The sequence below is a fragment of the Mustela nigripes genome, chromosome 16 (assembly GCF_022355385.1).
Source record: "Mustela nigripes isolate SB6536 chromosome 16, MUSNIG.SB6536, whole genome shotgun sequence".
NCBI classification, from domain to species: Eukaryota; Metazoa; Chordata; class Mammalia; order Carnivora; family Mustelidae; genus Mustela; species Mustela nigripes.
In genome coordinates, this window is record NC_081572.1 from 50,082,450 (window position 1) to 50,104,396 (window position 21,947).

Genomic DNA, 21,947 nt, shown 5'->3' on the forward strand with positions numbered 1-21,947 from the left:
GTGAGCCTGAAGGCACATTAAAGATGGGGGCCCCCGATACCTGAAGTTAGGGGAAAGGCCAGTCACCACAATCCTATTTGCTCCTTGGCAATTCCCAGCTCCCTCCGAACTGAACTGAAGCCCATGTTTCCTAGGCAGCTTGCCTGCCCACCACAGGCCCAGAGGGCCCAGCTGCCCCAGCCTATGCTCACAAATACGGGCACAAGTAGGTAGCAACGGTGTAGATGCCTCTGGGGGGGTCGGGGGGGGGCACTACCCACCTTTGGGCAAGGGGTTTAATACTCCAGGTGAGCTCAGACACTCATTGTGCCTGAGCAGGCGGTTTGAGGGCAAGAGACTGAAGAAATATTTGGTTGCATAAAGTTACTAAGGCAGAAATAATCACTGCCCCACGTGACGGGAAAGCAGATGAACTTCTTCCTCCCTGAGCATGAATGTCCTCTAGGCTTTTGCTCATATGGATCCTTCCAACACTTGGCACACCATGGCCATTTCCACCTGTCCCAAACCCATACAGTACCACACTTCTTACTCCCAGCCATTCCCAACCCCGCCCAAGCAGAGAGGCCTCCTCCAGTAACTGTTAGTGCCCGTCTCCTAAGTTGGAACCTTGAGGGTTTTGCTGGGATTTGCTCCTACTTACGGTTGCAGCCAAAGGCCAGACATCTTACCTAGCCCACGGAAGTGGTCAGCATGTACCTATTTCGTAATAAAGAGGCAGTGGCCCTCCATCATTTGAAGCTTATTATCAGTTACTCGTTGACAGAAATGCCCTCTAGGTACGTGCACCCGAATGTTTACAGCAGCCATGTCCACAACTGCCAAACCATGGAAAGAACCTAGATGTCCATCAACAGATGAATGGATAAAGAAGATGTGGTATATATACACAATGGAATACTATGCAGCCATCAAAGAACGAAATCTTGCCGTTTGCAACATGGATGGAACTAGAGGCTATTATGCTGAGTGAAATGAGTCAATCAGAGAAAGACAATTATCAGATGATCTCTCTGATACAAGGAATCTGAGAGGAAGGGTAGGGGGTTGTGGGTAGTAGGGAGGGAAAAAACTAAACAAGATGGGACTGGGGAGGGAGGGAGACAAACAGTAAGACTCTTAACCTCAGGAAACAAACTGAGGGTTGTTGGGGGGATTGGTGGGAGATGGGGTGGCTGGATGATGGACACTGGGGAGGGTATGTGCTATGGTGAGTGCTGTGAATTGTGTAAGCTTGATGATTCACAGATCTGTACCCCTGAAGCAAATAATACATTATGTTAGTAAAAAGAAAAAAAAAAAAAAGAAATGCCCTCTATTTCTTGGTTTATTACAGTTGCTAAAAGCAGGGATGGTGTTTATCCTTTGGGAGGATAGGAAACATGGGCTTCAGGAAAGCATGAAGGGGTCCCAGTGCTGAGTAACTCCTCCCTACAAAAATGAGGGAGTGTCTCTTAGTTCCATTAGTTGAGGATCCCATTTTAAGAGAATTCACAAAACCACCAAAGATTTAGTAAAGAAAAATTCTCCCAAATGTACGGGTATTTTACAAACATGCTGAGGACACACGATCATGAGTTAATTAGAGCAGTCTGGTAGTACTTTAGTCAAGGTCCTTTCGGTTGCATGTAATAAAAAGTCACTTCGGACTGATTTTTGAAAACCCAAGAGGCATTCTAAGGATACCTGAGGGATGAACAGGGTCCAGAGGAAGGAGGGAAAACAGATCCAGAAACCCATGAAGGCCTCGAGGCTACTAAGTAGCCGATCTAATTTGCTTGCACTTATGGTTCTCTCTTTCTACTTCTAAACCTCTATGCTTGCCTGTGCAGGGCAGCTCACGGGTCCCGACTTTCTTAAGGGCCCTGCACAAGCTGCAATCCCAAAGGGTCTCTCTCCTTCCCCTTGCAAAATTCTTAAGATAAAGAAGTGTCTTGGGCCTGTCTGGATGAGAAGTTCGACGCTGGTCTCATCAACTGGTGGGGGTGGGGAGGGAAGGGAAATGTCCCTGGGTACAGACATGGTCCCCTTTCCTGTAGGGAATGAGGGCAGCGGCAGCCTGAGTCAGGCAGGCGCCCCCAGTGTCAGCAGAGAGAGAGAGAGAGGTCTGCTGCTTCGGCAGGGGCTTAGCTGCTGGTACTTAAAACAACACAGTCTGTAACTGCCTACGAAGCCTATGATACCTTCCCCTCCAAGTTCCTGCTGACCAATTCCAAACACGTGCACTACTAACATTTCATGAAGCTCTACCTGTTTTTATTGCTCTTTGCTGGACTTGGTTGATGTTTGCTTTTTACTTTCGTCAAATCTTACAGGAGAGATGAAGACATGGCAAGTTACAAAGGTACCGCTTCTGCACTAACATCTGTTCTAACAATCTGGGTTGGTGTCAGCAACACGATAAAGATGGATGTTAACAGATTCCTTGAGCCTATGAAAATCCTGCCGAGGAATCGTATTTTGTGGGTGCACTGCACAGAGCCTGGAACACAGTGGTGCTCAAGGTCACACTGAATCCAATTCCAATTTTAACTTAAGTACAAAGATCTACTTCTGATCAAATATTAAATCTGGCTAATAACTTCAGGCCACAATCTGCTCTGTGTCCCACAGCAGGTGGGGCAGAAGAAGGTAATGAAGACTCCAACTTGCTGTTCTCCTCTTTAAAGAACCTTATCACAACAGACCATCTCTAGCTCAGAAGCACAAAATGTATACGAAGAAATTACTATATAGTAACTAAAAGCACAAGTTTCAATAGCCTAGGGTCTTAGAGAAATTGTTATTCCAAAACATGCAGAGGCAGCAAGAGTCACCCAAAACCACATTTTATTCTATGACCTTTATATTGCTTTTCTGTTACTTAAAGGTTGAAGCAAAATGAAAGGATGGAAATATTTTGTTAAAGGAACAAAATAAGTTAATCACAGCAAATACACCTAATAAAACCTCAGGGTCTATGCCGTACACTCCAAACACAAGATTAAGTCCAGGAGTGGCTCATGTCTGGGTTTTTGTAGAGCAAATGGAAATATTTGGAAGAATCAACACATTTCAGTAGAAGAGCCATAAATGCCCTGAAAGCAGAAAGTTGACACAATTTTAAATATAATTCTCATATATATATATTTTCAAATCAAACACAATTAAATAGAATATGGTTTAAGTACATGAATACTTTGCTTTAGAAGAATAACAGAGGTGGTACATAGTACCAAAAACTTATACACAGCCTTTTTGCTTCTTCTGTTGATGAAACAGTGTGCCTCTATACAATCAAATATTGCAATGGAATAAATTCTCTATTCATTCAAGACTTTCTCAAGGACAGAGGTGATTAATAATTATATACTTATATATATATATATATATATATAATTTCTTTCTTTCTTTTTTTTTTTTTTTTTTTGCAAAGTCTGAGCAAAAGCAGTAACACCTAAGAGAACGTTCGTCCTCCTCAGTCACACATGGTGAGGAGGCGTGGGCACTGCAGGCCCGTGGAGTGTGCTCGCCAGTGGGGCGGCCCTGCTGATGGCAGCGAGCCCCGCACCCAGTAGCTGACCGAGGGAAGTGCAGTGAGGGAGTCTCCTGCTCTCCTAGAGACAGAAAGAGAAAAGGCCACCACGTGCACACTTCCCAGCTCACAGCAAAAAGGGGAGGCAGCCAAGATCAAGTGCTTTTCCTGCCCCGCCCCCCAAACCTCGCTTGCCAATCTTAAAAAAAAAAAAAAAGAAAGAAAGAAAAAAACAAAACAAAACCCATACAATCTGGGAATAAACATTTTGTCCAAGGTATCACAGGGGGAAACTGGAGTGATTGTTACTCCTGCTCCTTTTCCTCATGTATTCTGAAGGGAAAGCTAAGTAACTTGGAGCAGAGCATTCTAGAAGAGCAAGTCTTCGTGCTCAAAGTAAAGGAGGCTCATCTTTTTTGTTAGCAGGGGAGACTGGTTTGCAGTACACCGCATCTGAGGAGCAATTAAAATGGAAAATTGCACACTGTCACCCAAGGGAAGGACAATGTCACCAAGACTCGACCAGTCAGCTAGCCTCCTTCCAAATTAATGCCTCTGTGAAGGAAGACCACCAGGGAGCCCTCACCCCGGTCTGCTGGAGGAAAACAATCCACTAGCACCAGACGGCCACTCTGAGCTGCCTGGCTCTCACTCTGAGCTGCCTGGCTCTCGGAGGGGCTGACTCACCTGTCTGCTCAGGCCAAAGCAAAGCACTTCCCGCACCTGCTTTAGGATACTTGTAGGGATGGGTCACGGCTACAGAATGTGTGTCAATCACGTATCAGCTCTATGCTTATCTGCCTCCCACAGTATGTGGTCCCTGTCTATTCCAGTGGACTAAAACTCGTTCATAAATGGGTTATTGCCATTGGAAAGCTATTAATTTTCTAGTAATGTAAACAATACCACTTTGTCTCTTTATGACTTTCACTGTGTGAACATCATGTGCAGCAAATATGTCTACATGTCACTCTGCTTAGGATGGAAGTCTAGGATTGTCTGCCAGTCTTTCTTGGGAACAACAGTGATATATCAGTGAAAAGAAATACAGTGCTTTGTTTTCATTGGCTGTGTTGAAGAATCCAACCAGAGCAAAAAAGTTCTCTTATTTTTCAAAAGCAGATTTCCTTTCTCTCAGGTCTTGAGTCATAGCTGAAAAAAGGAGAAAGAAAAAGGTTAAGGTGCATTTTTATAACCAGGGACATATTATCATGACAGATTAAGGTTACCCAGCACTTAGTGTTTACTACATACCAGCGCTTTTGACAGTGAGGATCTGACTATAATCCTGAGGTAAAATGCTGTAACCATTTCATTTACATATGAATGAACGGAAGCTTAAAAAGGTCAAGCAGCTCACCCTAAGATAACAAGGACTGGGACCCAGGTCCGCTTTTATCTTTCCCTTTTGGCAATAGATAGTAGAAGGAAACATCTAGTCTTTGACAGAGTAATTTGCCTTCTAGGAATTAACCCTGCACCATGCTCATAAGAGAGGGCAAAGATTCATATGCACACACATTCACTGAAGTACTGTTTGTAACAGGGACAAACCCAAAATGACTTAAATGACAATCCACAGGGGAGTGGGAGATCAGGAGATCCATAATATCAGGAAATATCCTGGTATCTCATATCACAATATCAGGAGAGCCATAATATAAAATACTCCAATACCTTTGGAAAGAAAAAAAACCCCTGATTTCTCCTCACCAGGTTCCTGAGGTGGAGACCCCTTTACTCACAGCACCGGGAAGAAAAAAAAACATCCCAGAAGACAAGGTCCTTAGGACATATACACATGCAACAATTCAGAAATGCTGTGAGGTAGTTTATATTAAATGCCTAAGTACATTCTATAGACCAGCGTAAAGTAAACATTCAAAGAGAGGCTTCAACATGGGCTAGAGAGGCTGGGTAATCTTTCATGGAAGTAGGATGTCTTACTTTCATAAAATCATGGAATGAGACTCAGAAGGAGATCTTATGAGACTGTCTTGTTCAATTTCTCTCATCTACTGATGAGGAACTAAGACTTGGAAAAGGAAAATAACTTGCAAAAGGTCACATATGTTCATTAAAAGTGGAACAATCAAGTTCTGTTTAGCTCAGCACTTCTTCCATACCAACACACCGCAGATCCCTAAGGATAGGCAGGATAGGTATCTTAGCCAGCCAAAGAGAAAGGCTAGCAAGCTTAAAAAAACCAAAATACAGCAAAATGTATCTGTATATCCTAAAAATAAAAAGCACATGATAATAAAATCTGAACATACAACTCAAATAAAAAGCCTTCATTTTAAATATCTACTTTCTAAAATGGTGCCTAAAAGGACATTTTTCGTATTGTTAAACATTTCATCCTCAAAGATAATGGGGAATCACAACTTCATACACCTTGATCTTGCTCTTTGCTATTTTAGGTTTGCCTGAGCCAGTGAAGATAAATATAGATAAAAATTATCACCCTTAAACAGAAACGAGGGTAGAATCTGCAAAAGTGAACAGAAAGTTGGTGTGAATCAGCTCAGTGCAAAGTTCAAAATCAAACCAAGCTCTGGTAAGGACAGTTCTCCGAGCAAACAGAGGCAGAGAAAGGGGTCTGCGGGCCTGTCTAAACACAAGCCCTCAGAACCACTGTGGGTTCCATGGGATGTCATCTGAACATCTTAATTCTGATTCCCAATTTCTGCTAATGCAAGTAACAGAGTAGTAGTTTCCTGCCTTCATAAGGAACAGGAACAGAAATTCTCCTATTGGCTTAAATCTCTGTGAATCAACTCTAGTTAGATAAAGAAAAATTGCTGAAGAAACTGGGAATGTCTGGCTTGAAGAGAGGACTGGGTGTCGGAGGAGGCGAGGAGGGAGGCAGGGTATGCTACACGGCAGCCCTCAACTTTCTGAAGGTCACTTGCATGGCTCTCACACACCCAACTAGAACCAGCTGGTGAAGCTGTAGAGAAACAGAATATTAGCTTGTGGATATTCTGAATACAACCCCTTTCTCAGAAAAGTTGTTCTGCAAATATCATCTCCCAGTCTGTAATTTGCCTTTTCATTTTCTTTACAGGGTCTTTTGACAAGCACAGGTCTCTACTTTGGATAAAGATCAATTTATCGATTTTTCTCCTTTATAGCTCATGCTTCGTATGTCTAAGAAATCTCTGCCTAATCCCAAACCATGGATTTTAGTTTTTAGCTCTGACATTTAGGTCTATGATCCATTTTGAGTGGGTTCTCGTGTGCTATGAGGAAGAAGGTTCATTTTCCTCCCATACATATATCTTGATGTCCCAGTACCGTAAACCAGAAAAGACTAGCTTTTTATCACTGATCTACCTTGGCATGTATGTCAAAAATCAACTGACTCTATATATTTGGGTCTACTTCTGTATTCTCTGTGTCTACCCTTATGCTGATATCACTCCGCCCTGACTGTGCAGCTTAATAGTAAATGTGTCCACGTACTGTTAGTCTTCCAACTTTTCTCTGCCCCTCCGCCCCATATGTCTGTCATTCTAGTTTCTTTAAATCTTCCAGTTATGTTTTATAATCAGCTTGTCAACTGGTCAACTTCTACAAAACACCCTGCTGGAATTTTTATTGTGATTGTACTGAATCTTGGATATCTTGTACGGCATGGAGAGTCAATACTGTATAACATATTTGAAAGTTGCTAGAACTTAAAAGTTCTCATCACAAGAAAAAAAATTTGAGATCATTTTGCAATGTATATAAATATCAAATCCCTAGGTTGTAGACCCAAAACTAACATAATGTAAGTCAGCTATACGCCTCAAACATCATCACCACCACCATCATCCTGGGGAAAACCAGCACCTTAACAACATTTGTCTCTTGATTTATTTAAATATTTAATTCTGCTCAGTTACAGTTTATATCATATAAACCTTACAGACATTTTGGTAAATATATTCTTAGAATTTTATGTTTTAGGATGCTACTGTAGATTGTAACTTTTTAAATTTCAATTTCTGACTGTTAATTGCTGCTATATAGAAATGTACTTCATTTTTATATATTAACCTTATAACATTTAGTATTGCTAAACTTAGTCCTAACCCTTTTTTTTTTATAGACTCCTTAAAATACTACCGTCCAAAAGACCTTTCTGTGACAACAGAAATGTTCTGTATTGTGCATACATGGCTAGTCACAACCATACTGGATAAAGCAACCTTAGGAATGTCTACATGAATGATAAGGTCTTCTGCAAAGAAAACCAGTTTTACTCCTTCCATTACAATTTACAGGCCTCTTCTTTTTTGCCTTTTTGCACTGGCTAGGACTTCCAGTGCAAGTATCCTTGCCTTCTTCCTAGAATTATGCAGTCTTTCCCCATTACACGTGATTTTAGCTGTGAGTTTTATCAGGTTAACGGGGTTCTTCTATTCTGTTCCTAGTTTCCTGAGAGTTTTATTGCCAGTGGTTGAATTCTGTTAAATTCTTTTTCTTCATCTACTGAGATGATCATAGGTTTTTCTTTTTATGATGAATAACTCCAATTTTTTCCTTTAAAAAAAAAAAGATTTTATTTATTTATTCTGGAGAGAGAAAGAGAAAGAGAAAGTGAGCATGAGTCGGTGGACGGAGGGACAGAGAGAGGGACAAGCAGAGTCCATGCTGAGCGCAGAGCTCAATGTGGGGCTTGATTCTAGGACCCTGAGATCACGACCTGAGCTGAAGTCAAGATGCTTAGCCAACTGAGCCACCCAGGCATCCCAGCAACTGATTTTCAACTATCAAAGCAAACCTGCTCTCCTGGGGTACCCCCCACTTGTTATGATGTATTATCCTTTTTATATACTGATGACTGGGTTCCTTGTATTTATTTACTTACTAATTTGAGGGCACTAGCGGGAGAGATCTCAAGCAGCCTCCCTGCTAAGTGTGCAGCCTGATGCAGGGCTCAATCTCATGATTCTGGGCCAAAACCAAGAGTAAGATACAGCCAGTTGAACCACCTAGGCACCCCTTCTTGTATTTTTGTTAAGGATTTTGCATGTATGTTCGAGAGAGACACTAGCTTGTAGTTTTCTTTTCTTGTAATATCTCTGGTGTTAAGGTAATGCTAGCTTAATACAGTGTGTTGGGAAATATTACCTCTTCTTCAATTTTCTAGAACTTTGTCTAGAATCAGTATTATTTCTTCTTTAAATTCCATCTAGGCCTGGAACTTTCTTTGTGGGAAGGAACCTGATGTTCTCTCTCCCACCCCCCAATTTCATTGTTATGTCTGACATAATACCGTGTAAGTTTAAGGTGTATAATGTGATAATCAGATAAATATATATTTTGTGAAATATCATCACAAGAAGATTAATACATCCTTCACCTCACATAAATACCTTTTTAAAAAATAGTAAGAATACTTAAGATCAATTGCATTAGCAACTTCCAAGTATATAATACAATACTAACTAGAGTCCCCACGCTATGCATTAGATCTCCAGAACTAATCCATTTTCTAACTGGAAGTTTGTATCCTCTGACCAACATCTCTTCATTTCTCCTAATCCCCAGTCCCTGGTAACTACTATTTTACTCTGTTTCTACGAGCTCAACTTTTTTAGATTCCACATGCAAGTGAAATCATACAGTATTTGTCTATGTCTGACTTATCTCACTAGGCATAATGTCCTCAAGGTCCATCCATATTGTCACAAACGACAGGATTTCATTTTTTTTAAATGGGTAAATTTTCTTGATGCATTCAACGGTCAGTGCCACTTGGGTTATTTCTATGTAACACCTGGCTATTATAAATTATGCAGTCAACATAAACAGGGGGTACAGGTATCTTTTTGAGGTAATAATTTCACTTTCTTCAAATATATACCCAGAGTAGGACTGCTGGATCTATACGGTAGTTCTATTTTTAATTCTTTGAGGACTCCCCATACTATTTTCCAAGGTGCCTGTACCAATTTCCATTCCCACCAACACTGAACAAGGGTTCCTTTTTCTTACATCCTTGTCGACACTTGTTATTGCTTGTCTTTTTGGTAACAGTTATCCTAAAAGGTATGAAGTGATAGTTTACTGTGGTTATAATTTGTACGTCACTAATGATTTGTGATATCAAGCACCTTTTCATGTACCTTTTGGCCATTTGTAGGTCTTTGGAAAAAGGTCTTTCCAGGTTTTTTGCCCATTTTAAATTCAAAATCTTTTTTTCTATTCAAGTACGTATATATTTTGGATAGTAATTCCTCAAATTCAATTTAGCAGACACAGTATTATTCAGGCTACCTATTTCTTCTTGAGTGAGCTTTGGTAATTTATGTATTTCAAGGAATTTCTCCATCTCATTCAGGCTGTTGAATTTATTAGCATAAAGTCATTCATAAGATTTTACTATTACCATTCTAGTAAATTTAGGATCTGCAGTGATGTCCCCTTTTTCAATCCTGGTATTGGTAATTCCTATCTAATCTCTTCTCCCTCCCCACCCCAGCCTTGGTAAAGGTCTATGAATGTAATTGGTCTTTTAAAGAGCCAGCTTTTGATTTTTCTCTATTATCTATGTAACTCATATTCATTTTTTTTTTTAAAGCCCAACATGGGGCTTGAACTCATGACCCTGAGGATCCTGAACTGAGATCAAGAGTCAGATGGCTGGGGCGCCTGGATGGCTCAGTTGTTAAGCGCCTGCCTTCGGCTCAGGTCATATCCCAGAGTCCTGGGTTTGAGCCCCGCATTAGGCTCCCTGCTCCCTCTCCCACTCCCCATGCTTGTGTTCCCTCTCTCAAAGAAATAAAAAATCTTAAAAAAAAAAAAAAAAAAAGATTCGGATGCTTAACTAAGTTACCCAAGTACACCCCATATTCACTTTTATCTTTAATACTTCCTTCTTTGGGTTTAATTTACTCATTCCCTAGTTTAAGACAGAAGATTGAAAACTTTTTTTTTGTCTAATATAAACATTTAATGCTATAAATTTCCTTCTAAGGACTGCTTTAGCAGAGGTCTACAAATACTGTTGTTTTCATTTTAATTCAGTCCAAAGTATTTTCTAACTTCTATTTTGATTTCTTCTTTGACCAATGGAAGACTAAGAAGTAAGCTATTTAATTTCCAAATACTTGGGGGATTTCCCACATATCCTCCTGTAACTGACTTCTTGTGTAATTCCTTTGTGGTAAGAAAACAGACTGTATGATTTCAATCCTTATAATTTACTGAAAATTGTTTTATGGCCCAGAATATAGTATATCTTGATAAATGTTGTATTTGCAGGCCAAAAGAGTATCTGCTGAATGCACAGTCTATATGTGTCCCTTGAGTTAAGCTGGTTGATGGTGCTGTTCTATTCATTACTGAGACATTATCCACTATGGATTTGTGTATTTTCCTTGTAGTTCTAGCAGTTTTTGCTTTGTGTGTTTTCAATCTATTATTAAATGCATAACATTTAGGATTCTTGATGTCTTCTTGATGAACTGATCTTTTTATCATATAAAATGTCTTTCTTTTTGCCTGATAATATTCCTTGATTTGAAGTTTACTCTGACTTGTAGTAATACATGCAGTCTTACTTTTTTTTTTTTAAAGATTTTATTTATTTATTTGAAAGACAGAGATCACAAGTAGGCAGAGAGGCAGGCAGAGAGAGAGGAGGAAGCAGGCTCCCTGCTGAGCAGAGAGACCGAAGTGGGGCTCGATCCCAGGACTCTGGGATCATGACCTGAGCTGAAGGCAGAGGCTTTAACCCAATGAGCCACCGAGGCGCCCCAAATTACTTTTTTTTTTTAAAGAGTTTATTTATTTATTTGACAGAGAGATCACAAGTAGGCAGAGAGGCAGGCAGAGATAGGGAGAGGGAAGCAGACTCCCCACTGAGCAGAGAGCCCAATGTGGGGCTCCATCCCAGGACCCTGAGATCATGACCTGAGCTGAAGACAGAGGCTTAACCCACTGAGCCACCCAGGTGCCACAGTCCAAATTACTTTGGATAATGTCTGCATGGTACATCTTTCCCATTCTTTTACTTTTAGCCTTTATATTTATATTTATATTTAAAGTCGGCTTCTTACAGATAGCATCTAAGTAGGTTCTGCCACTATCTAATCAGATAATCTGTTTTAACTAGACTATTTAGATCATTTGCATTTAACATGGCAATTTATATTATTTAACTTAAACCTGCTATCTTGCTATTTGTCTTTCATTTGTCCCACTAGAGTCTTTCTTCTCTTTCCCCCCTTTTCTTGAGTTCTTTTGTACTCAGTATTTTTTTTTTTTAGGGTGTGGTTTCTACAGATTGTGTTTTCTCCCGATTGTGGGTCAAGTTTTTCTGCTTCCTTGCATACCCAGTAATGCAGTGGGTGGCAGACACTGTTATTTTTACACTATTGAGTGCTGAACTTTACTGTGTTCCTTTAAAGGATTGGCCTTTGTTCTGATCCTTTCCAAAGTTGCTTTTAGGCTTGGTTAAATGTTTTACTCTAAGGCTAATTTAGCTCCAGTATTAAGGGATGTTTCTGAAGACACTACTCAATGTCTTGTACATTATGAGATCTATCCACACCGGTCAGTAAGGATGTGACCTATTCCTAACCCCATGTTTCAGGAATTGCTCAGCCTACTAATTTCTGGTAGTTTTTTTCCCTCCCGATGGGCATTTTCACCCAATACATGTATAGATCAGTATTTGGCCAAGGACTTCCAGGGACCTCTCATAAAGAGATAAGCTTTGGAGTTTTCTTTCTGTGAAGCTCCTTTTCTAGTAACGTGCTCTATGACTTCCTGCCACCCTGGGCTATCCAAACTTTGATTTCTGACTCCTCAATTCAGCAACACTATGAACTTTGGTAGACTCCCCGTCCCTGTACTTTGGAAACTGCTTCTGGGCAGTGAGCTAGGGATTGTGTCAATTTTACCCTTCTTTCAAGGATCACAGACCTCTTCTGCCTATTGTCCAGGATCTGGAAACAGCTGCTTCATTTAGTTTGTTAGTTTCCTAGTTGTTCATGATGAGAGGGCAGTTTCTAAAGCACCTCATCTTTCAAAGGCAAAAGAATCTGCCTTATGTCTTTTTTATGTATCTGGAATCTAATTCTTTTCAGTTTTATACAGGCTGGATCAGAACTTGTGTTGACACAAGTCATCTTTACCTTTGTAGACTTCTCTAAAGGTTGATCATACTGTGCCTGTTGCATAACATCACTGACTATCATTTTAGCAATCTTCCAAGCTAGTTCTTCTTGGGCCTAAAAACAAAACAAAAACCAAATGACTCAAACTGTTGATAATGGTTATTCATTAGAAAAATCAAGACTTACATTATTAGTGCTCTAACACAACTATCTACGCATATCATGTCTACCCCGTGGATAAGTAGCACATTCCAAGTATGAACGGACCTACACCACCCTCTGGCCATGCTACATTAACGTGCTGTTCACGTGCTGTCTTCTAGGGCCTAGTACCTACTTCTAGGTACTGGGTACCCAACATCCCGACTATTTTCACATTAGATGATCAGAGCAAAAATTTTTCTTTTTCCACTCACAACTCTCAATGTACTAACTAGTCAAAAAGCAATCCTTTTTCACTGACAGTGAAGAAGGAAAAAGTTGAGCTTTTTGATTGTACTGATGCAAACTTGAAGGCGCGGATATTTTTCAGTGGCCAGAATCTCTGAACTAAAGATTCTGCACTGCTCCCGTGAGGCTACTGTTAGATGCTAACAAGGGCCGCCCCTTCTTGGTCCGTCCTGGAGCAATGCGCCACGATACTTGAACATGGGAACTAAAGAAAGGGAAAACTTGAAACCTTAGTTAGACAGGAATTTCTTTACGTGAAAAGTAGAATTTACCTCGTCAGTATTTCCTTGCACCCATTTCTTCATAGCTTGTGAGAACATGGATCCTAATAAATGAAACCAAAACTGAGTGTAGATTTCATGCATAATTTTGTATTTAAAAAGTGCTCTTATTCAAAAGCTACTTCCAGAAATGGATATTCTTTTTTTTGCACAATCTTGTCTAAAGCGTTAAGGAATATTACCATTAATTAAAATTGATTATCTCCATTAATAAGTATTTAACTTGCAAAAACCATGGTTCGAAAGACTTCTGAAAGGCTATTTCAGAGTTCTGGACTTTTCTTTCTTCTATTCTCTTCTATCATCTAGTGTTAGATTTTCAGCAAACGTTAGGCAAGCAGAAGAAAACTGGCCAGGATTTGGTCTTAGATAAGAATCCAGTGATACATCAGGAGATATCAATCCACTTGCTATATATTCAAACTGTTCAGACCAGCTCCTATACAAAAGGGCTTCCAGTAGAGATTACTTTATTACATTCTTAATCTCTGGTTTGTATAAATTAGCTGTGTAAGAACAGAGCTTTAACTAGCCATGCTGTGTCTGAGCCATGGCACACCTCAGTCTCCCAGGAGATACACAAGAGCCTACCCACATCTGTACTCAGGTCTGAGGAATTACAAAAACATAGGCTAGCCACTTTTTCCATGAATTAAATACATAGCTTATCCTTTCATTAACACAAATAGGCTCCTGTCCTAACTCTGCTTTAAATCAAATGCTGGTGGATTATTTCTTAGGCAAGGTCCTGATTATTTCAATGACTGGATTAGAACAAAAAACAGCATTCATGAAAAGTATAAAACCCTTAATAATTTTCAGTATTAGCTAAAAGTCTGAATACTGGTCTAGTTAAACTTTATGGCCAACAGGGGCCACAATATTACACGTTCTGCCTACAGCTGCAAACGGCTGTTGAATTGCCCAGTTGCTGCTCCCTCTATGGACTCATCCAAAGAGTCACACTGCTGACAGTCTCCTACTTGCTTAATGCTCGCTCTCCTTTTTTTTCTCCCCAAATACCCACATATTTGACTCCTTTCTGTGTGTTCTGTCCTCCTTTAATATAGAACTTCTCCAGGACCCCATCCCCAGCCTTCTTTTCTCCTTCACCATATGTTCTCTGGGATATCTCATCACCTCTTTTGACTTTGACTTCCTTCAAAACACAAATAATCAAAAAACCTGTTCTTGGGTGTTAAATTCGTACTTACATATTGTCCTAAGGTGTCTCAAACTTATGTGCTCCAAACTGAGTGTCTGTTTCCTACCTACTCTTTTTCTTATATCTTCTCTCAGACATTAATTTAATCCTTTATTAAAAATTCACACCATAGGGGTACCTGGGTGGCTCAGTGGGTTAAGCCTCTGCCTTCGGCTCAGGTCATGATCTCAGGGTCCTGGGATTGAGCCTGGAATAGGGCTCTCTGCTCAGCAGGGAACCTGCTTCCCCCACCCCCCTGCCTGCTTGTGATCTCTCCCTCTCTCTCTCTCTCTCTGTCAAATAAATAAGTATTAAAAAAAAAATTCACACCATAAATTTTCACCCAGAGAACCCAAATTAAAAAACTCAATCCACCTTCCTCATTTACTCTCTATATGAATCTGTCCCCAAATTCCACCCTGAATGCAATCTCTTGAATTTCCCTTTGGAAGACTTAGAAATCTGACCTTTCAAATTCCTGCTACCACTACCTACCTTCAAATCCTCTTCTATCTATCTACATTACTAGCTAATCCTACTACCTGACTGGTCTCTCTGATACCAATTCATTCCTCTACCACTGCCAGAAAAATGCACCTAGTTGGTACTCTTGCTAAAGCGAGGTGGGGTGGGGAGCACCTGGCTGGCTCAGTTGGTAGAGTGTGTGACTCTTGATCTCCAGGAGCCCATGCTGGGTGCAGAGATTACTTAAAAATAAAATCAAAGGGCACCTGGGTGGCTCAGTCAGGTTAAGCACCTTTCTTTGGCTCAGGTCATGATCCCAGGGTCCTGGGACTAAGGCCCGTGTGGGCTCCCTGCTCCGCAGTAGTCTGCTTCTCCCTCTCCCCCTCTGCCTCCAGCTCTCCCTCTCCCCATGCTCTCACTTGCACATTCTCTATCTGAAATAAATAAATAAATAATCTTAAAAAAAACAAGAAAAGAAAAGAAAAGAAAGAAAAAAAAAGACAGAATCCCTGATGCTTACACGACAGGAACCCATGCTTCTTACTCTGAAACACCAGGGCTTTCACAACCTAAGTACTGTTTCATCGCCCACCACTGCATCCAGGCACTAGGCCTAGCCACTGTACGTGTTCACAACATCTTTTACAACTCCTTGTTATACTTTCTCCAAGAGGATTTGAAAGCAACTTTTTAAAAAGATTTATTTTAGAGAGTGAGAGCATGTGTGCACCGTGCACAAGAGTAGGGGGTTGGCGGTGGGGGGGGGTGCTGTGGAGAGGGAGAGAAAGAATCTCTAGAAGATTCCCCACTGAGCGTGGAGACGGACCCAGGGCTTGATCTCATGACCTGAGTCACCCAGGCACCCCTGAATGTAACTTTCAAAATTACTTCGCTTGCCCTGAAAGCAAAGTTCCCATACTTTCAGAAGCCTCTGAGATACTCAAAGCTCAATTCTTTCCTCTGTCCTCTTATCAGTATATAAAAAACCAAACTGAAACTATAGTGTAGTAAATGACGACCATTCTTGCAGCTATCCTCAGCAAGGAAGGAGAGGAAGCCGAGCTGAACTGTCACAACAGTATCCTGAGCCAAAGCCCCTAGATTGCTGTTAATCTGCTCTGTGATTCCTACAGGTTAAAATTTCCTGGATCCTCAACTACTTCATTTGCAGAATAAGGAGGTAGTATGCACTGCTAAGGAATCTCCATTACTTGGGGTCTGAGAATGCTTGGGAGTAGGGTTCTATGAGTATCCTCAGAATAATAAAGTAATCTGGATAAGAAAACTGAGTGTGTTGGTTTAAAAAACAATACTTTTCTTAAATTAAAAAAATATGATCCATAATCTTACCACCTAGATAATCTCTGAAGAAATTCCTTTAGAATAATTAAAACAACAAATATTTAATTAGTGCCTATCTGCGGTAGGTATAATTTTAGAATCAGGGAATACAGTGCCAAATAAGACAGACCAAATCCCTGCTCTCAAGAGAGGTGATACTATACTCATGGAAGAGAAATAGAGTATAACAAGTAGGCAAATGAGTTAAGACAGTATTAGACACTGGTAAGAAAATAAAGAAGTTGGTATGTTAGTGATACAGATAAGCTGAGATCATGTGGCCTGGGAAGTCCTCTCGGTCTGTTTGTTTTTTAAGATTTTATTTATGTACTTGACAGAGACAATAGTGAGAAAGGAAACACAAGCAGGGGCAGTGGGAGAGGGAGAAGTAGGCTTCCTGCTGAGCAGGGATCCCGATGTGGGGCTCAATCGCAGGACCCTGGGATCATGACCTGAGCCAAAGGCAGATGCTGACCAACTGAGCCACTCAGGTCCTCTCTGAAGAGCGAATACTTGCCATGAGAAAGAGCTCACGAAAGCCATGGCAGGGAGAACGGCAGATGGAGAGGCCCTAATAGAGAAGGGACCTCAAAAAAGAATAAAGGAGATTCTAGTTAGATCCTAGTCTATGAAGCAGAGAGTGGCTCAAGGCAAAGTTGTAGAGGCAGGCTGGGAATATTCAAAGGTCACAGCAAAGAGGCGAGCCAAAGCAATGGGAGAAGAGGTGGGTGGGTAATTAAGCAGTAAAGCAGATGGGGTAAAAAAATTCAAAAAGCAGAGGAAAAGGGTATAAAAGAAAGAAGGCATCTCCCTCTTCTCATCCTTCCACTACGTTACATGCTTTGTGTATCCTTCCAGGAAATATATATATATATTCTTCTAAAAATATCATATTCAAATCAAGACTTTAGGTACAAATTCCAGCTCAGGAGAAACACAGGTGAGAAAGGAGTGAGCTAAATAGGACGACCAGAAAAATCCAGAAGGTAGGGCATCTGACAGAATAATTAGCATGACAGGCTTGCGCCGAGTCAGGGTCATAAAGGAGGGACTAAGCTAGATTAAAATAAACTCCAAGTTTATGTTCTTATTTGTATGCTTAGCACATAGCATCGTCTCCAGTCTTCTGAGTAAATGAATGGAACCTGCTGGCTCCTACTTTAGGTCATTTACTTACCACAAAAATACATTTAAAGACATGTCTGGACAGCTGAAGGAAGCACTGGGATCTGTGGATGCATTTACTCAAACTGCAGAAATTACTATTAATTACTTCATGTGGGAACATCTCAATTACATTAATAATGCGAGTAACCTGATGGACCAGCTTGCTGGTGGATACAGAACCCTGCTGCCTCTACCTTCAAGCACAACCCAAATCTGACGGTTCTCCCACGACCTAAATCACAACCACCATCCTCCTCCTCTCCTTAGACCACGAACCTTGTTTCCCTGCCTCTCCTCTCAAACCCCTCCATTCTACTTTCCAAACAGCTACCAAAACCACACCTTTAAAACATGAGTCACATCCTGGGACGCCCCTTCTCCAACTTCCAACACTTCGAACTTCCTACCATGGTCTGTGAGAACCGTCCGAAGCCTACCGCCTCCTCAGCTCATCCCCCTTCCTTCGTGCTGGTCTTGCTGCTGCCTGATTGTGCCGGGCTCTTACATTTCAGGGCTTGTCTTGGTCCTTCTGCCAAGAACCCCTTCCTGCAGTCTTGCCAGGGCTTACTCCCCCATTTTGCTCAAGTCTCTACTTGAAATGCGACTTCCTCAATTGAGACCTTTCCTGACAACCATTTTCTTTATTTCTTCCTTCCTTCTTTCCTTTTCTTTCTTTTTTTCTTTTAAGTAGGCTTCAGGCCCAGTGTGAAGCCCAATGCGGGCGTGAGCTCACAACCGAGATCGAGACCTGAGCTGAGATCAAGAGTCAGATGCTTAAATGACTGAGCCACCCAAGAGCTTCTCCAGACAACCCCTTTTATTTTTTTCCTTTTAAAGATTTTAATGTGTTTATTTATTCTAGGGGCGAGAACGTAAGCAGGAGGCGGGGGAGGGAGAGAGAATCTCCCAACCCTGAGATCATGTCCTGAGTCAAAATTAAGAGTCGGACGCTCAGTCAAATGAGCCACCCAGGCACCCTTGACAACCACTTTTAAAACAGAACTCCCCATTATTCTTACGTTTATACGTGTGTGTACACACACACAGTATATATCTGTTTACTGTCTCTTCCACTATAATGTGAGTTCCACAAGGACTGGAGATGTCCTTTGCTTCTCAGAATCTAGAACGACAGATGCATAGAGCAGGCACTCATATTTTAGAACGAATAAGTAAATGCGTAATATGAAGAGACTCAATAAACAAAATGAGCAGAGATAGAGTGTGGAGGTAAAAGCTTCTTGTGTATCTTTAGCTCCTAACTACACCTCTTGATTTGTATGTATGTGTATATATGTATCTATCCCTGGAAGCACCCAACACCCGTACTCCAGAGCAGGAGCACTTTTTCATAAGGTGTCAGAGGAGTAAGACCAGCTTTTCAAAAAAATTAATGAGCTGAGAAATTCTCTTAATCCTGGAGATGCCATTATCCTCACTGACAGAAGCTATCTGAGAACAGCACAGAGCCGTTCCCAGCAAGTCCCCTGCAGAACTTGTCCAGCACTCCCTCCGCTTCAAGGTGACCAGATCAGGTTTGACCTAACCAAAGACGCGGCTAGACTCTGAGTTTAACGGCAGGATCGGTATCTTCTAACCCGCCCCCTGAATATGAGTGCACAGAGTCACTCAAAAATTATTTACTGACTGAGCTGTGAAGACTTCTTTCACTCTTTAAACTTTTCCTGACCATGTACTTCAGACTTCTTTGGCAAAATAGGAAATAAAATCAATTATTTAAATACACTTAAAAAAAAAATAATAAATAAATAAATAAATACATACACTAAAAGGTGAAACAGGTAACAGGCCCTTTTTTGGGTCTAAATTATTTCAACAATTGTTGCATTTTTTGCTTACTCTGTCAACGTAGATCTGACCCAAAAGTAGACTGCTCCTCAACATAAAGTGGTGTGATTCATTCAAATAACAGTTGCATTAAAAATTAAACATAATATCGGGCGCCTGGCTGCCTCGGTCAGTAGAGAAGCACGTGACTCTTGATCTTGGGGTAGTGAGTTTGAGCCCACATAAAGTTTACTTAAAAAAAAAAATTAAAAATACACATAATAGGAATGTAGTCCTATTAAATTTAATAGGAAGATCAACAATAGCTCTCAATTTTAAACACACTATCAAAACAATACTTTTTCTTTTTAAAAATTTTTTTAAAGATTTTATTTATTTATTTGAGAGAAAGAGGCAGCGAGTGTGTGTGCACACAAATGCAGGGGAGGTAGAAGCAGAGTCCCCACTAAGCGGGGAACCTAATGTGAGGCTTAATGCCAGGACCCTGAGATCATGACCTGAGCCAAAGGCAGACGCTTAACCAACTGAGCTACCCAGGCACTCCTGGAACATTTTCTTCTTACAAAAGTTAGTATCTTTTACTCAAGACAATACTGTCAATCCAATCACACTGAAAAATTTCTAGATCCCAAGTGAATGGATCCACACTGGTTTCCAAAATCTTCTTGTGTAAGACAAATTGTTTGGAAGTTGAGATCAGTCACAAATAATGTTGTCAAAAAAGACTTCCAGGTTTAACAATTGACTGAGCACTCTCCTGCTGATTAAACAAAGGATTTGAATTTCAACCTATTAATATTTTCCACAAATATTTCATAATAACTTTCAGCAAATAAGAGGAAATTTAATGAACTAAAGGGTGTCAAAATAAATATTAAGTCCAACCTCAACTGGGTATTCACCATCCTTAAATAGAAAGGTGACAAATATTCTTTCATAAAGATGTGCCTTCTGTCATGGTGAAGCAAGTTCACGAACTTACTTTTTTTTTTTTTTTTAAAGATTTTATTTTATTTATTTGACAGACACAGATCAAAAGTAGGCAGAGAGGCTGGCAGAGAGAGGGGGGAAAGCAGGCTTCCCGCTGAGCAGAGAGCCCAATGTGGGACTCGATCCCAGGACCCTGGGATCATGACCTGAACCGAAGGCAGCGGCTTAACCCACTGAGCCACCCAGGTGCCTCACTAACTTTCTTTTTATATAAATTTTTTAAAGGTTTTATTTATTGATTCGACAGAAATCACAAGCAGGCACAGAGGCAGGCAGAGAAAGCTGGGGGGTGGGGGAAGCAGGCTCCCTGCTGAGCAGAGAGCCCCATGCGGGGCTCTATCCCAGGACCGTGAGATAATGACCTGAACCGAAGGCAGAGGCTTTAACCCAATGAGCCACCCAGGCACCCCAGTATATGAACTTTCATTCAGGGAGATGCAACTACACACAGCCCTTGGACTCAGCTGTGATATAAACACAAGTGAGAGATAAGGCAGTTATTTCATAAGATAAACTGTTTGTATCTTAAATGATCCTTCACTTACAGTCAATGACTAATGTGAGTGAAGGCTTAACAGAGTATAAAACACCACAAACCTTTTGATTTCTTTACATCAGGTTCAGGCTCAGATTCTCGGATGAATTGCCCCAAGTCACTTACTCTTCCAAATGTCATCTTCCTATATAAGTACAAAAAGAAGAACATGATTTCTAACAATTAATTTTAAATTAAGGAAAGAAAAATTTTTTAAGAACATTATAGATAGCTCATGTTATTCAGAGCAAGGCTTATTTCAAATAGAACTGTTCCCCAAAGAAAGCAAAATTAATCTTTAATTCAATGTAATTTTATTCAAAATCCCAGAAAGGTTTATGAAACATGATGCGTGAAGAGATAGCTCACAATTCTAAAATCTATATATAAGAGAAAAGGTATAAAGCCAAGATAATTCTGTAAAAGAGATAAAAAGGTAGGAAGCTGCCCTAGATCAAAATGTGTATTATAAAGCTAAAGTAATTATATATCCTATAAATTTACAACAATATGAAACAAAGTTAAAAGGCAAAGAACACAGTGAAAGATCTTACTTAACAGATATTACTAATCAATAATGAAAGCTAAAAAACATACAGAATTCCAACAAGTCACTGAGAAATCATCCAGGAGAAAAATATAAAAAGGAGATGAACGGTCAGTTCACGGGAGAAAAACCTGAACAACCAACAAAAGAAGCTTAATCTCAGGAGCAGTAGTCCAGATTGATAAAAAGTCAAACATCTGATGCTATTTAATGTCAATAAAGATGTGAGGAAAATTAGTATTTTTATCAATGGGTGGTAAGAATGCAAAATATACATATTTTTAAAGGTAAGTCAGTAAGATCTATTAAAATTTAAAATCTGCTTCATGGTATAAGGAAGTCAATAAAAGAAAGTCTTCTGCTATTCTGTGTATAACAGTGAAAAATTGCCAACAACTTAAATACTCATCAATACCAAAAGGGCCGAAGAGTGGCCATGGTTATGAGCCGTAATTAATATTATATGTAGAATACTACAACATAGTTAAAATGAAGTAAAACTGTATAAACTAACAAAGAAAAATC

The 21,947-nt window shown here is 40.3% G+C and overlaps 1 protein-coding gene across 4 annotated transcripts in view; it reads right to left on the reverse strand.

The window, feature by feature from the left end:
* Positions 1 to 3,383: 3,383 nt before the first annotated feature.
* AKAP10 (A-kinase anchoring protein 10) overlaps positions 3,384 to 21,947 on the reverse strand; it is a 79,658-nt gene continuing 61,094 nt past the window's right edge. For 3 of the 4 annotated variants that reach the window (XM_059378771.1, XM_059378769.1, XM_059378772.1), the window contains 4 exons: positions 20,938 to 21,020; positions 13,356 to 13,408; positions 12,652 to 12,747; positions 3,384 to 4,666 (listed from right to left, as the gene is read on the reverse strand). In XM_059378771.1, coding sequence (XP_059234754.1) covers positions 4,661 to 4,666; positions 12,652 to 12,747; positions 13,356 to 13,408; positions 20,938 to 21,020 — 238 coding nt within the window. In that variant the 3' untranslated portion in view covers positions 3,384 to 4,660. The remainder of the gene's footprint in view (positions 4,667 to 12,651; positions 12,748 to 13,355; positions 13,409 to 20,937; positions 21,021 to 21,947) is intronic. The other variant, XM_059378770.1, reaches the window with a different exon arrangement.